Source organism: Manacus candei, unplaced genomic scaffold, assembly GCF_025592945.1.
Source record: "Manacus candei isolate 608988 ecotype Guabito, Panama unplaced genomic scaffold, ASM2559294v1 h1tg000046l, whole genome shotgun sequence".
NCBI classification, from domain to species: domain Eukaryota; kingdom Metazoa; phylum Chordata; class Aves; order Passeriformes; family Pipridae; genus Manacus; species Manacus candei.
In genome coordinates this window covers 3,259,470-3,272,722 of record NW_026138094.1, presented here as the reverse complement: position 1 = coordinate 3,272,722, position 13,253 = coordinate 3,259,470, and the positions used below count along the sequence as shown (strand labels likewise).

The window sequence follows — 13,253 nt, the reverse complement described above, 5'->3', positions numbered from 1 at the left end:
GGGAGCTTTAAATTATTTGCCTTCATCTGCTAGTGCTGCCTGTCTCTGGTTTACTTCCACCTGGCTGGGCTGAGCCTGCCCAGGCTGTGGGGTTTGTTCTGTGCATGCCCTGCTCCCTGGGGCAACACACACCTCCTGCAAGGGTGCAGGGCACTGCTGCAGAGCCCTGTGCCTACAAACAGGGGTGCTGACCGAGAAAAGTACCTGTGTTCAGGCCTGGGAGTGTAAACGTGGGGCGGGAAACGCTCCCTCGGTGACCGCTTGACCCGGAGCAGGGTAATCTGAGCAGCACAGATGGGCCTGGGCAAACAACCTCGCTGACAAGGGAGAATGAAACACTTTGTGTCACGTTGCCTCAGCGAAGCATCCCTCTTTCCTAGGATGGAGGTATGGCAGGCAGCAACAAGTCCTGTAAAAGGTTTTTTCTTCCAGAGGTGGAATCAACAGAGGAAATACAGATAAATGAGAGGCCTGTAGTAACAGAATTTTAATTGACTTTAGCTCTACCACACACTGAAGACAATATATGGCTCTTAACATGATTCTTGGTCTAAAAATGGTAAGCATTTGTGCATCAATATGATGCTTTTTATTTGTTTACAGTGGGCCTTACAAAAAAACCAAAGAGAACAAAAGCTTGAGCCAGCATATCAGCTGTTGTCTCTTTGGTCTGATACATTTGCAATGATTTTTATGGAAGAAAACAATGTGCCAAACCACTACTGTTCCCCTGTTCCTGACAAGTAATGTGATATACAGTGAAATCCTGTCCTGTACTACAGTGTTGGCTGTTGACAGTATATGAGGTCTCTACTAAATATCACAACTTTCATGAGAAGAGCAGAAAATTCTGCATAATGAATCTTTAAGCCAATAAGAAGTTATTATGAACAAAAAATGTGTCTAGAAGTGTAGAGATAATAGCTTCATACTAAAATCTCATGTTTTTATATTTTTATTGGGGGAGGAAACAGAGATCACACAAAAATTTGTGCCTATAGAAGGAAGAGGGCCATAGGAAAAAACTAAATAACACATGTGCTTTGGTCTAATCAAAGTTAAACACTGTATATTGACTCTGAGCAATCTTCTGCACTAACTACTGTAACAGCTCAGCAGCCACACACATCCCTCTGTCCCAACCACTCCTGCCAGCTGTACTGATCAAGCTCTTCTGTTCTGTGATCTACCTCCTCCTTTGCTGGAAGAGAAACAAAGGCAACACAGTGAACAATTTCGTTTTGAGTCTAACATTTCTGTTAGGGTAATTCAATTCTGGGATCTTATGATCCTCAGAAAACAAAAATTGAAACACTTGAAAAATACTGCTCTAATCACAGAGGTCCCAAGCAATAGGTCCCAATACAGCTCATTATGGTCATAAACACTGATGTGGTTAAAACCTGCACCTAACCTACTGTACACCTCAAAGCAACAAAAACATTTTCATTTTACAGTCATGATGTTTGAGTCAATTTTAAAAAATATTTGAATGGAAAATGGAAATCTGCTAACAAATATTATTGGCTAAATCTTATACCATACCAATGCTATGCTTTCAAATGCTTTTCTTTTTTTCCAGATAAATACTGATATACATTTTCCTGTCTCCTTATGTATCTTGCCATTGGTTGTTGTCTCTAATATAAGCCTATTCTCTACCCAGTTACAAACTATGTATTAGAGAATTAACCACATCAGGTCACATCAGGTCAACTTTAAAGTGATAAAACCTTAATGGATCAAGAAAGTAACAAAATCTCTTATTTCTGTTTTCAGCATCTCTGGAGAAATACTTTAACGTTCACTAAGAAATACTTATCCAAACATACTAATATTTTCATATTATTTCAAATATAGGTACTTGAATTCTAAATCCAGTTGATATAATATTTCAATAAAATAAATAATATTAAATACACCATGTTGTGGATCTTAGAAATATTGTGCAAATCTGCAATCCTAATATATACATGTTATTATTCCCAGAAGGCTCTAAAGAAAAAGAACCTTGTGTTCCTGTGTTTGTTAACATATTTAATAATTTATGATATAATAAATTACCCCTCTTTTGTTTATTAAGACTTAGATAAAAGCTGGCTAGAAAACCAGTGGCTCTAATCTCTCTAATCTCAACCAGTGATTTTGTTGCCTCAGTATCTAACTAGTAGAGATCCTGTAGCTAATACTTTTGGCATTTTGGCTCTTATAGCTATATTGTACAAGAACTTTTAAAACAGTAAAATTATTACAAAGATCATATTTTAGTTCTGCAAAAAGAAATAGTATTTTTGGGGAAAAAAAGTTGCTGTTTGGAAAGAGCATCTTTCTCCTCATAGCTTTCATCCTGCCAACCTCGTTTCCCTTCTCTAGTTCCTCTGTTTCTCTTAAAAACCCCCAGAACCTCACTAGAGGAGTTTTTAAAACACGGCTTTGGTTATGATGTGTTAACATCTCATGGAATCTACAACATAATCTATCTTTTCCCCTGTGGAGGTTATATTTCTACTACTGACCTCGCCTTTCTTGTTTCTCTAATCCAAAGGCATAACTGATGGAGTTAAATTCTGATTTTTTTTTTTTTTTTGAAAGGTCACCATTAACCTCCTTTTTTGTTAGTAAAAATCCAAAAGTTATCGAAACGGATGGACTTCTTGATAGACAATTTTTTTCAACATCTCCATGTGTCTCACAGGCTCAGTCTTTTCCTCCTTTGTGTCAATACCTTTGTATCAACATTAGTGTTAAGAACTTCAGTTTTCTATATTGATATTTCTATTTTTTGTCTCCCACTAATCACATTTGTCTTGTCTTTCATTTCACCTCCATTTATCTCATTATGCTGCCTGTCTCAGTGCTCAAAATCTCCAAGCATTTCTTCTGTTTTGAAACTAATACTTCAGCAGAAATCCTTCAGCTAGGCACAGACCTTCTACTTCCAGCCAGCTAAGCCCTTCTGATTTCCCTTGTGCAAATCTCTTAATTAAAATCATATAGAGCCCATGTAACTCACTATAGAACTATGTTATCCTTGCTCTCTAGATACCTGGCAATCCATGTGGGTGCAGGACAGTGGGGCTGTTGTCACACAGAGGGTCACCATCCATTAGAAACCTGGGAAAGGAGATTGGAGTGAATGAGCAAGTGAGTGGGTAAGTAATCTACAATCTTCTTGTGGTGCCAAGCAACAGGACAAGAGGCAATGGGCAAAAACTGATGGCCGGGAAGTTCCACCCGAGCATGAGGAAGAACTTCTTTACTGTGCAGGTGACTGAGCACTGGCACAGTTTGCCCAGAGAGGGTGTGGTGTCTCCCTCGGTGGAGATATTCCGGAACAATCTGGATGCAATCCTGTGCCATGTGCTCTGCGATGACCCTGCCTGGGCGGGGAGGTCGGACCAGATGGTCCCACTGTGGTCCCTTCCAACCCGACCCATCCTGTGACTCTCAGACTCCATGAGGGACGAGAGGGGAAACGGGCTCGTGGGTGACTGGAAGGAGAAATGTGGCAAAATCACTGTGTAGGGGTGAGGGACAAAAATAATGGAGGGATTCAAACGCGTGGTGGAGAACAAGGGTAAAACCAGGTGACAATCACAGAGATCTGGGAATGGGCAATGCAGAGGGACAACAGCACCGAAGGGCTGCACACCGGGTGGCACAGCTGCTGTTAGGCTGAAACTAAGGGACGGTGGCAGGACAACACCTATCAAGGTCAAGAGGCTCTAACAGAAGGGCTGAAACAAATAATTATGACAATGATAAACGAAATGCCACCTCAGGCCTTACCACTCGCCCCGACCCTGTGGCAGCCCCGCGCCACGCCGGGAGCCAGCCGGTCCCTGCTCAGGGTCCCGTTCCCGCGGCTGTCGCTGGGGCCCTGACACGGAGGGATGGAGGGTGGGACGGAGGGCGGGCGGCCGCCGGTTGCCCTGGCGAAGGCGACGCCACAGCGGCCTCCGCGCGGACAAAATGTCGGCGGGCGGCAGCGGCGGGGCCCGGCCGGCCGGGGACACGCCCGGGGTAAGGCGGCGGCGGCGGCTCGGGCTCGGGGCAGCGCGGCCGTGCCGAGCCCGCCCCGCTCACTAACGCGTCCCCCCCGCAGGTGCGGAGAGCGGCCGGCGGCCCCCCGCCATCCGCGGGGCCCGGCGCGCTGAGCGGAGCCTGGCTGGCCAAGGAGGAGCAGTACAAGTAAGGAGGCGGCCCCGCTCGGGCCCGGCGAGCAGTCGGTCCCCTGGGCCCGGGTCCCGCGGGTCGGGCCCCGCAGGGGGCTGAGGGCACCGCCCGGGGCCGCGGGACACCGCTGCCTCAGGCGGGCTCTAGGCCCGGCCATGAGGGCTCTCTGCACCTCCAACACTGCCTCTAAATTATGACTATATAAGAGCTTAAGCCAGTTAAAAACAGCTTAAAAGCTGTAAAGCTTTTAAATGGAAGCCCTCGCTCTGTTACCTGTCGGCGCTCGGCCCCTGTGAGTGTTGAGGGGCACAGAGAGCCATGTCTGAAACTGTACCGTGAACCATGCAAGGACACCAGCTCACTGCAACCCGTGCAGATACATAGCAACACATCTTTGATTAGGTGGTTAAGCGATATAGTCATACATCACTGCTTCCCCAAACTCTGCTGCTGGGTATGCTGAAGGTAAGGACTCTGGTGAACGCACAAAACGCCAAGGAAATAAAGACATAAAATGTGTATTAAGCAGTGACATGTCCAAAACCAGGGACACCCTTCACATCTCAGAATTACAGCCTAAACCTTGCTGCTCGATGGGTATAGGTGTTTTATCACTGTCAATTGGCAGAAACCCGGGAAATGGTTGAAACATAACTTTCTTAAAACCCTGAAGTATATTTCAGTGTTCCTTTATAGGAATTGTTAAAATATCACCTAGTTTAGGCAGAAATACTGTCATGCTTACATTTATTTCTCTTAAACCTTTCAAAAACTCAGTGACAAGCATTCTTACTCTTTCAGGCGACTGAATGCAGAATTAGAAGCCAAAACAGAAAAACTGGTGCGTCAGGCTGAAGAGCTGATGGTGAGTATGTTATACAGACTGCTACGTGATTTAGCCTTGATTCACATGCACACAGGGTCAAGTTTAAAAGAAATTATTTAGACCATGGGTACTAAATCTATTTTGCTTTCAAATGCAACGTAAGCTTTATTTTTTTTCAAAGTTGTAAACTTCTACTAAAAACACATGCAAAACTAGTTTTAATATCATTTCATCAGGTAGGTATTCACACAGATGCATAGAGCATTTGTGCAGATATAGACATAAAACCACATAAAAAACTTTAAGAAAAGGATCTGTAGGTGGTCTTCTGTATTAAATGCTAAATAAAATTTAGTATTTGAAAACCAGATCATGTTGCAATAACCTCCTAGTGAAATAGGATACACATTGTTCAATCTGAAAGAAATACAAAGAATAAGCAACATAAATAGAAAACATGAATTTAGTAAGAAGGAAACTTTCTTAAAACAGAAAAAGCTCCTGTTTATTGTCAGTATTATCTTTTAAGATTGGTGTGGCTGTATGCCAGGTAAGAGTCAAGATTTATACAAAAATGGGACAAAGGAATAAAAAGGGAATGGGGCAGGTATGGGTTATACCCAAACCAGTCTGGAGAAGGTGTTCTGCATATTACATATATTCACTGTAAATGCACTCATTCAAATAAATAAGGCTTAAAAAGCAAATTATTAATTCTTCTGGAAATCTATACTTGTATGCACTTTTCCTACTGTTGAAACTTCATTTTTATGGCCTGTGAACATACTCTTCTTTTGAGCAGTGACAAGCTGAGGGTAGCTGCTTGGCATTTGAACAGAAGCAGTTGAAACAGCCAAAATAGCATCTAGTCTCTTTCCTTTAGAAAACAGCAACAACAAAACCACTTTTTTTTCCCCTTCTCTAAATACAGCAGAAAATGAAATATTCTTAGGACACTTAATATACCACATGGCGGTACCAGATTGCAGAGATATACATTTAACAACAAAATAGCAACGACATTTTCATTTTTAGCCATCTTTTCCTATGTTTGGAAAGTTCTTTTCAACAGTAGAGTATAGTTTACATTCTTTTCCATAGTAGGCTGTAGTTATTGTGATCTACAAATGGGTAATTTGTCTTTAATGGATTATATTCCCCCCAAATTGACTACTTTTTTTCTTTTTTTAATAAAGAAAGGCCAACAGAAGATACTATCTCAACCGGTTTCAGTACAGTCTAAGTCATCTGAAGATGACAGACAGAGGTATGTGCTTTACAACTGCTGCACATATATACTGCACAATATATATCTGCACAATATAATTGGTGGGGAACCCCACACTGCTCCTGCACACCCTGACTTGTGCCCTAGTCATGCTCCTGTTTTATCTGTCTTTATGGCATACTGCATTGGTAGAGTCTAAATTTTTTCCTATCATTTGAAAAAAAAATGATACCAAGCAAGTGTTGTTCCTTGTTATTTCAAGGAAGCCTAAATTTTGCTGGAATGTTCTTTCTAGGGTACTAAGTTTGCTGACCTCTGTAAAGAAGCAAGGTACAGTAACAGGTTTCTTTGTGGTACCAAACAGCAGACACTCAGCAGTGGATGGTTTTTAACAGTTTGGCTGAGAAAGCAAAGAAACAGATACTGGTTCGCATTTAACTCGGCCCAAATGTTCCTGGGACAGGAAGTGCTTGATAAAAACAAACACAAAACCCTAAGACAGGCAAACATTGAGCTGCCACCCTCTGGAACGTGGGTACCATTGCACTGCTGGGGCCCACGTGCCTTTGGCCTGGATGAGCACACATGGAGCTGTGGGTGTTCAGACCCCTTGGATCAGGAGTGGGAACATGGCTTGTGTTCACTTAATTGTTCAGGGGCATACTACTTATTCAGTTCTTGAAGGGGTTGTGTACTCATAGTGTGGGAAGTGGGTGAATTTAGGATAGACTGATACACAGTTTATCAAGGATCCAGTCAGTAGGTTCCTAAATTTATGATGCCACTAATCTGAAAAAGAAAGATACAGGGACAGACTAAAAGATGCCTCAACTGTTAAGCTGCAATTGGGAAACTTTTGAAATAGTGTATATGAAAGTCTGAGAGAGATGATCCAATAGTTATTTTTGTGCAGGATAAAAGCAGTGACATCATTAAGGAGTTTTTATGAAAGCAAAAGGGGTTTTCAGTACACAAAAAGGTGTGACAGCAAGTCACAGCTTCTGTGATAGAAGCCTGTCTACCAGAAAAAGTTAACTGCAGTTAAAATTATTCCTGAGCTATTTTAAAGCCATATCTGACAGCTGGGGGATCAGGGGGCAAGAAACTTAATGTGTTATCAGTATAATCATGCTTTGCAAACAAATTCTGGATCTCACTTTAGGTTTCTGTTCTGTTAGATGGATTTTGAAGATTAGACGGAAGATTTTTAAAAACTTCAAACTGGAGTTGAGTTTTAGGGCTTTTTTATGAAGTAATGTGATCAGAGGATCCAGCTCCACAAAGGGAGTGTAAATAGCTTTGATGATGTGCATTAGAAATAAATGAGGGAGTGTTGGAAGAATTAAAAAAAAATACAATTAGCCTGTTAGAGTAGCATCTGATCTAACAATTACCTACATAAATTAAAACACCTTAAAGCAACCACAGCCTGTGTTCTGGTAAACACTTATGTGAATGTGAGGGAAGATCTGAAATCCCATGCTGTAGTGAAAAAAATGAGAAATGTGTGCTAGGAATTAGGCACACTGATTATCCATGAGTGAACATTGAGGCCATTCAATTAGATTAGTTCCGAGTACTTAATATTTAATTAAAAATTCTTTTCTTTCTAAATTGTGCAAGCACATAGGTCATAAATCTAAAGGAAGCACTTGAGATATATTTTTTAAATACCTCTTTGAAATTTCTATTGATTCCTTATAAGCAGAATGAACACTAAAGCAACTGGAAAGAAAGGGAGGAATTGGAGCAAAGAAAGAGGTAGTATCATGGGGGAAAAAAAAAAAGAAAAGTTAAAAGGAAAAACAAATATGTAGGAAAAAACCCAACAAATATTTAAGTCACTCTCCGAGTCAGTGTGTATTTTAAAATAAGTTGTTCCGGAGTTCTTGCAGCATATTTTTCTCAGGGAAACTTGAATTACTTAGCAACAAAGCAGCTCCAGTGACACCGCATTGAAATCAGCTTTTGTTTACACTTTCCCTCTCCAGCCATTGCCAGGCTGAAGGCGCTGGGAAGGGCCCGCGCATGGGCAGGCAGGGCCAGGGCTGGGCTGGGATTAGCAGCACAAAGGGGTTGCTCATGCACACAGCGCCTGTTTACACGCAGCGATGGAATTGTTCAACGCCAGCTTCTGTTTCAGGGCTGCCACCGTGCTCTGCCCACTCATTTGTGCACCTTTTCGGGATTTACACACTAATTTCACTTATCATACCACCACAGAACCCTATTACAGCTTCTGAAAATGGGTTGTCAGGTGTGGGGAAGAGGAAAGAAACCCTGGGAGAATTTGAGAGATACCATGATGTTGAGTTTTTTGTTTTGCTTTGTTCGTTTGTAGGGTTTTGTGATTTTGGTTTTTTCTTTTTTTTTGAAGAAGGCCGTAAGACAACAGATACAGTAGGAACAAGTTAGCCTATTGATGGAAAGAACATCATTGTTTTCCTGAGTATAAAGAGTGTTGTATTTTCCTATTTTTGAGAATAACACATAACTGCTATTTCTGTGGCAGCAAATCCTCACCTTCTGCATGCTCCTAGAGCGAGCCAATAGGAAGGAAGCATGAGGAAAATAGGGTAAATAGACAAAAACTAATCATCCTATTCTTGAAGTCTGTTGCCAACCACACACAGATGATTTCTCCAGGTTTTTTTTTCTTTTTTTGATTAATAAAATACAGAGCTTTGTGCAGATAATTCTTGTTGATGAATGTCTGTGAAATTTTTAAAGGCAAGATCTAAACATTTGCTCAAATCAGCCTGGCAAAAAAATTAGGTGACTTGATGAGCCAGAAATTTAAATTTTATTCTAAATCTTTTATAAGCCAGCATTTTAATTGAAGTAAAAAAATTATAAAGGGTAGTAAAAAAGTAGCCTTTTAGTGCAATAATACACATTCATATAGCTCATTTTGTAAGCAAAAACATTATATATATATATATGACAAGAAACTTGACCTGAATATTACACAGCATGCTAAAACTACTGGCTTGTTTTCAACAGACTTGAAGAATAATCATTTAACCTGAAATTCAGTTGTACTAAGAAGCACAGTTTTCAGCCAAATAAGCAGATAAGAAAGCTGCTTTTTTAATTCCTGGGTTTTTTTTCCCCCATCTGTAGAACAGATACAATACTTGTAATACTTATTTCAGAGAAAATTCTGTGAGGCTTAATTTATATATTGCTCCACCTCATTCTCATTTGATAGTCCCTGTCAATGGACTTGGGGATAGGTGAGCTACCTCCTCTTGGGAATGTAGAGGACACTGGTTTGTATCTTCATTTTCTGTGTGTGAACTCTGGGATTTGTCTGTCTGGTGTGTGTTACCCAGGGAGCTGGTGGTGAGCTTTGGGAAGGGATTGTCAGTGTCCCTTGCTGAGGCTGATAACTGCACACTGGCTGAGCACTCCCTGGGGCAGGGAATCATGGATCTAAGAAGCCAGTAGCCTGCATTCCAAGAGATAAGATCAAGTGGCTGGTAGATAAGTAAACTGTTGCATTCTATATCATAGACTCACCAGGTGATTTAAGTGGCAAATGAGGTAGAATGGAAAGACAGCATCAGACTGAATTTATGCTTGAACTTAGGATATGTTCCCCCCTTAGCTATATTGTTTATTCTGGACATGTAAAATGTTATTCTCCTTATTCTGACAGAGAGGTTGAATTTTAATTGTGAAGTGTTTATTATATATGTTCAGTGATTTTTTTTTAATTATTTTTTTCTGCAGAGATCCACTCTTCTACTCCAGTCCTGAAGTTTCATCTCCTACACACTCACATGCCAAGGTATCAAAGCCAAAACTATCCTGGTTAAATTTTACTCTAGTATAATTTCCACATACAACTTTTGGTTTTGTGGCTGTGCTTCACTGGGGAATTCCATGGGTGGGAAACCAAAAGGAAGTGGTGCCCAAAGCAGTGCTCCAGGGACAGTGTTACCAGGGTTTCTCAGTGCCACTATGGTTAAGTGGACTTACATCATGTTTGATTTTTGTACCCTAAGTTTCCTCTCCTATAAACTCTTGATAGAAGTGTTCAGTGCTTAGAACATCAAATTAAGAATTCCAAGTGCAGAATATTAGAATATAATTATTTTCCTACTTTCTTCCCTTCCCTCCCTCAGCTGTATAATAGTAAAGGCAGTACTAGTGTCTTCTACATGTAATAGGAAACAATGGAAAAATGAGATTGAGATTAGGAGCAAACTCAATAGTCTCTAATTACAACTATATTGAATCTTTTAGAAGGTGAGCTAAAGCTTCCAAAATACCATCTGCAGTTATTTATCAAAATGCAGTAGAAACCCCTCTAATTTTCGAAGGATATTTGGGTGAAAGTAACAGAAATATTGTTAGAACTTCCTTCTACAGGGAATTTATAAGATGAAAATAGTGCATAAAATAGCATATTTTTTAAGGTATGATAAGCATTTTTCAAATAAATGCACTCTGATGACAGTGCAATAATTAATACCTTGATAACAGCTCAGAGCCTTGCTTGTGCATAGATTTTTTCTGAGTATGTGTGCAAAAACTCCCACAAGCCAATGACTACTGCATATATTACAATTAGGGCATACAGATATAAAAGTTGCAAGATAAAGATGAGTGCAAATAAAACTGAAAAGTTGTTCTTTTGGAAGTCTGAAAAGCACCCTTTGAAAAATATCCTTGATTCTGGATATATGAAAAAGAAAGAAAAAGAAACCACCAAAAAAAATCCACACTAGAAAAAATAATTCCTATCAAATTAAAAAAATAAATCACTCCTTTCTGAAAAATTTGTAGGTAGCAAGCAAGAAGAAATGTGCTGCTGCACCCACAGATCAGAACAGACAGTACTCTGGAAGTAAGGGAAAAAGAACAACTTCAAGGTATATCAGACATCTCTTTTGGTTTTCTAAAATCCTTTCGTTGCTATTTTTGTCTATCAGGTTATCTTATTCATGTATGCTTCTATATTTATATAAATAAATGTATCAAACTTTTGGTCCTCCTCAGTCAGCTCCACCACGTGGCTGTCTCTGTTTACTTGCACCAGAAATTATCAGTAAACATATGTGATTAATATTACAGCAGTGAAACTGCTGCTTTCTACTTCATCACCTCTCAAGGCTGACAGCTCAAGTCTCTAAACCCTTTTGGTGAAAGGAGGCCCAGTGAGCTGACAAGGGAGAAATACAGAAATGCAGCACCTGAGGCAGCCTGAGAGAGCACACTTAGGTCTGCAGGCTGGTGTGGGAAACATGAGGCCCTCAGGGGTCTCCTCTGCTCTGGTTAATCTTGGGATCTCAGGACAGGAGAGGGTCAGTAACATACCACAGCTTCCAGGGGCTTTAGGCTGAGAAGCTTCAGCTCTGCAGATTGCAAATTCAAGGTTGTAAAACCAAGAAATGGAGATCTGGTTGAGGGAGAAGAGTCAAGAAATGCATGAGATCCTTGGGAGCAAATGTGAACTGCCACAAGATATGGCACAATACCAAAACAGGGTGAAGACTGACTGCAAGGTGGCAGAACATGGACCTGACAGAGGCCAAGGCTGTCCTTCAGGACTTGGAAGTCAGTGTAGACCCTCGGGACCTCCCTTGGGCAGGTCAAGGCAGGGCTGTCATGCTGGTACTTCATGAGATTTGGAGTGGAACTGTGCAGATACAGACCCTGTGTGATGAACCCAGAGCTGTGGGAGAAAGGAGCTAGAAGGAGTTTGGAGGCTTCACTGGGATGAAGATATATTAGAATAATAACTTAAGAGCTTCAGATCCTGGGAGAACTAATGTCACCTTTGCAAAAAAGAAAGCTGAGGAGATACCCTGTGTAGGTGATGTGTTACCTTGTGTTTTGGTTTTATGAAAACTTTGATATGCAACTACTAGGATCAGTGATGTTCCCTAGGCCAGGCATCATGATGCAGAAATTGTAGCAAAGTAGGAGTAGAGCCACAGAGGACAGAATTCTACAAATTGGCAGGGGAGAATAGCAGAAATGAAAACAGGATAGTATCTAAAGCCAATAGAACATTCCTCTGTTTCTTTCTTTTACTCTGATCTAGTTATGAATTTGTTGCATGAGAAGACCATGCCACAATCTTGTCAGTAGAAAACAGAAGTGGTTTCTTTGCCTTCTACATTACAGTATGTAAAATCCTGTAATTTGTTTATGTGGAATATGGTAAAGGTGAGATTCACAAGAAGAAAGAAATTGCCATCAAAGCATCTTTCATGCAAGTAATGAAATTGCATTAGGTAAATAACTGTACACTCTTAAAAACAGCAAATACATTATATTTTTGTTAATTTTTTTGTATTATAAATTTAAAATCTAGGGTTATCTTTTTTTTAGTTCAAAAATAAGAAACTTGGAAGTGCAAAGTGCTGATGGTGTTGCAGTACTGGAAGATTGCATAGGTTTTTCTTTAACAAAAGCAATAAGCAAAGTTGAAGAAAAACTAAAGAAAGGAGTCTTACCAGATTGTCCAGATGATGATATTATTCCAAGTGTTGGAAACGAAATGGGAGCAGGTAAGTTTCCTTCCATGGTTAGTACTTTTAATCTTACTTTGTGACTGTTGGAAATGGGTTTTCCTGGGAAAAAAAAAAAAAAAGGAGTTTCTGTAAAAATTACAGGGAAAATTCTAAAGCCCTTAAGTTAAAGGAAACAGGAAAGAAGGTTTTTCCTCTTTGCATAGTCCTAGAGGAAGATCAGATCACATATCAATGTGGAACTTTTGTTGTGGAAAAGTGAATTTGTATCTTCATTTCCACCTTTGTAGGGAGATGTTTGGATAGTTACATGTGTTGAAATGTGGGGAAACAGAAGTACACGATGCTAAGCTTGTATTTCCAGTAAGATGAGATTCAGGCCGTGCACAGACTCTGCCTTTAGAGGACAAAGCCTTTCCTCAGACCAGTGCTGTGGATCTTAGAAAGTGGCTTAAACAAGGTAATGTTTCAGCTACAGTGCCAGAATGAGAAGCCTCCAGATCCTTTCCCACTTGAAATGGTGTGGGTTTGTCTGTCC

General features: G+C 40.5%; 1 protein-coding gene across 1 annotated transcript in view; it reads left to right on the top strand.

Annotated features, from left to right (window-relative positions):
* Positions 1 to 3,790: 3,790 nt before the first annotated feature.
* Positions 3,791 to 13,253, top strand: part of TEX9 (testis expressed 9) — a 25,391-nt gene continuing 15,928 nt past the window's right edge. Inside the window, 8 exon segments of the mRNA XM_051797056.1 lie at positions 3,791 to 3,964; positions 3,966 to 4,023; positions 4,106 to 4,191; positions 4,978 to 5,041; positions 6,199 to 6,269; positions 9,966 to 10,023; positions 11,025 to 11,110; positions 12,576 to 12,754. Coding sequence (XP_051653016.1) covers positions 3,894 to 3,964; positions 3,966 to 4,023; positions 4,106 to 4,191; positions 4,978 to 5,041; positions 6,199 to 6,269; positions 9,966 to 10,023; positions 11,025 to 11,110; positions 12,576 to 12,754 — 673 coding nt within the window. The 5' untranslated portion in view covers positions 3,791 to 3,893.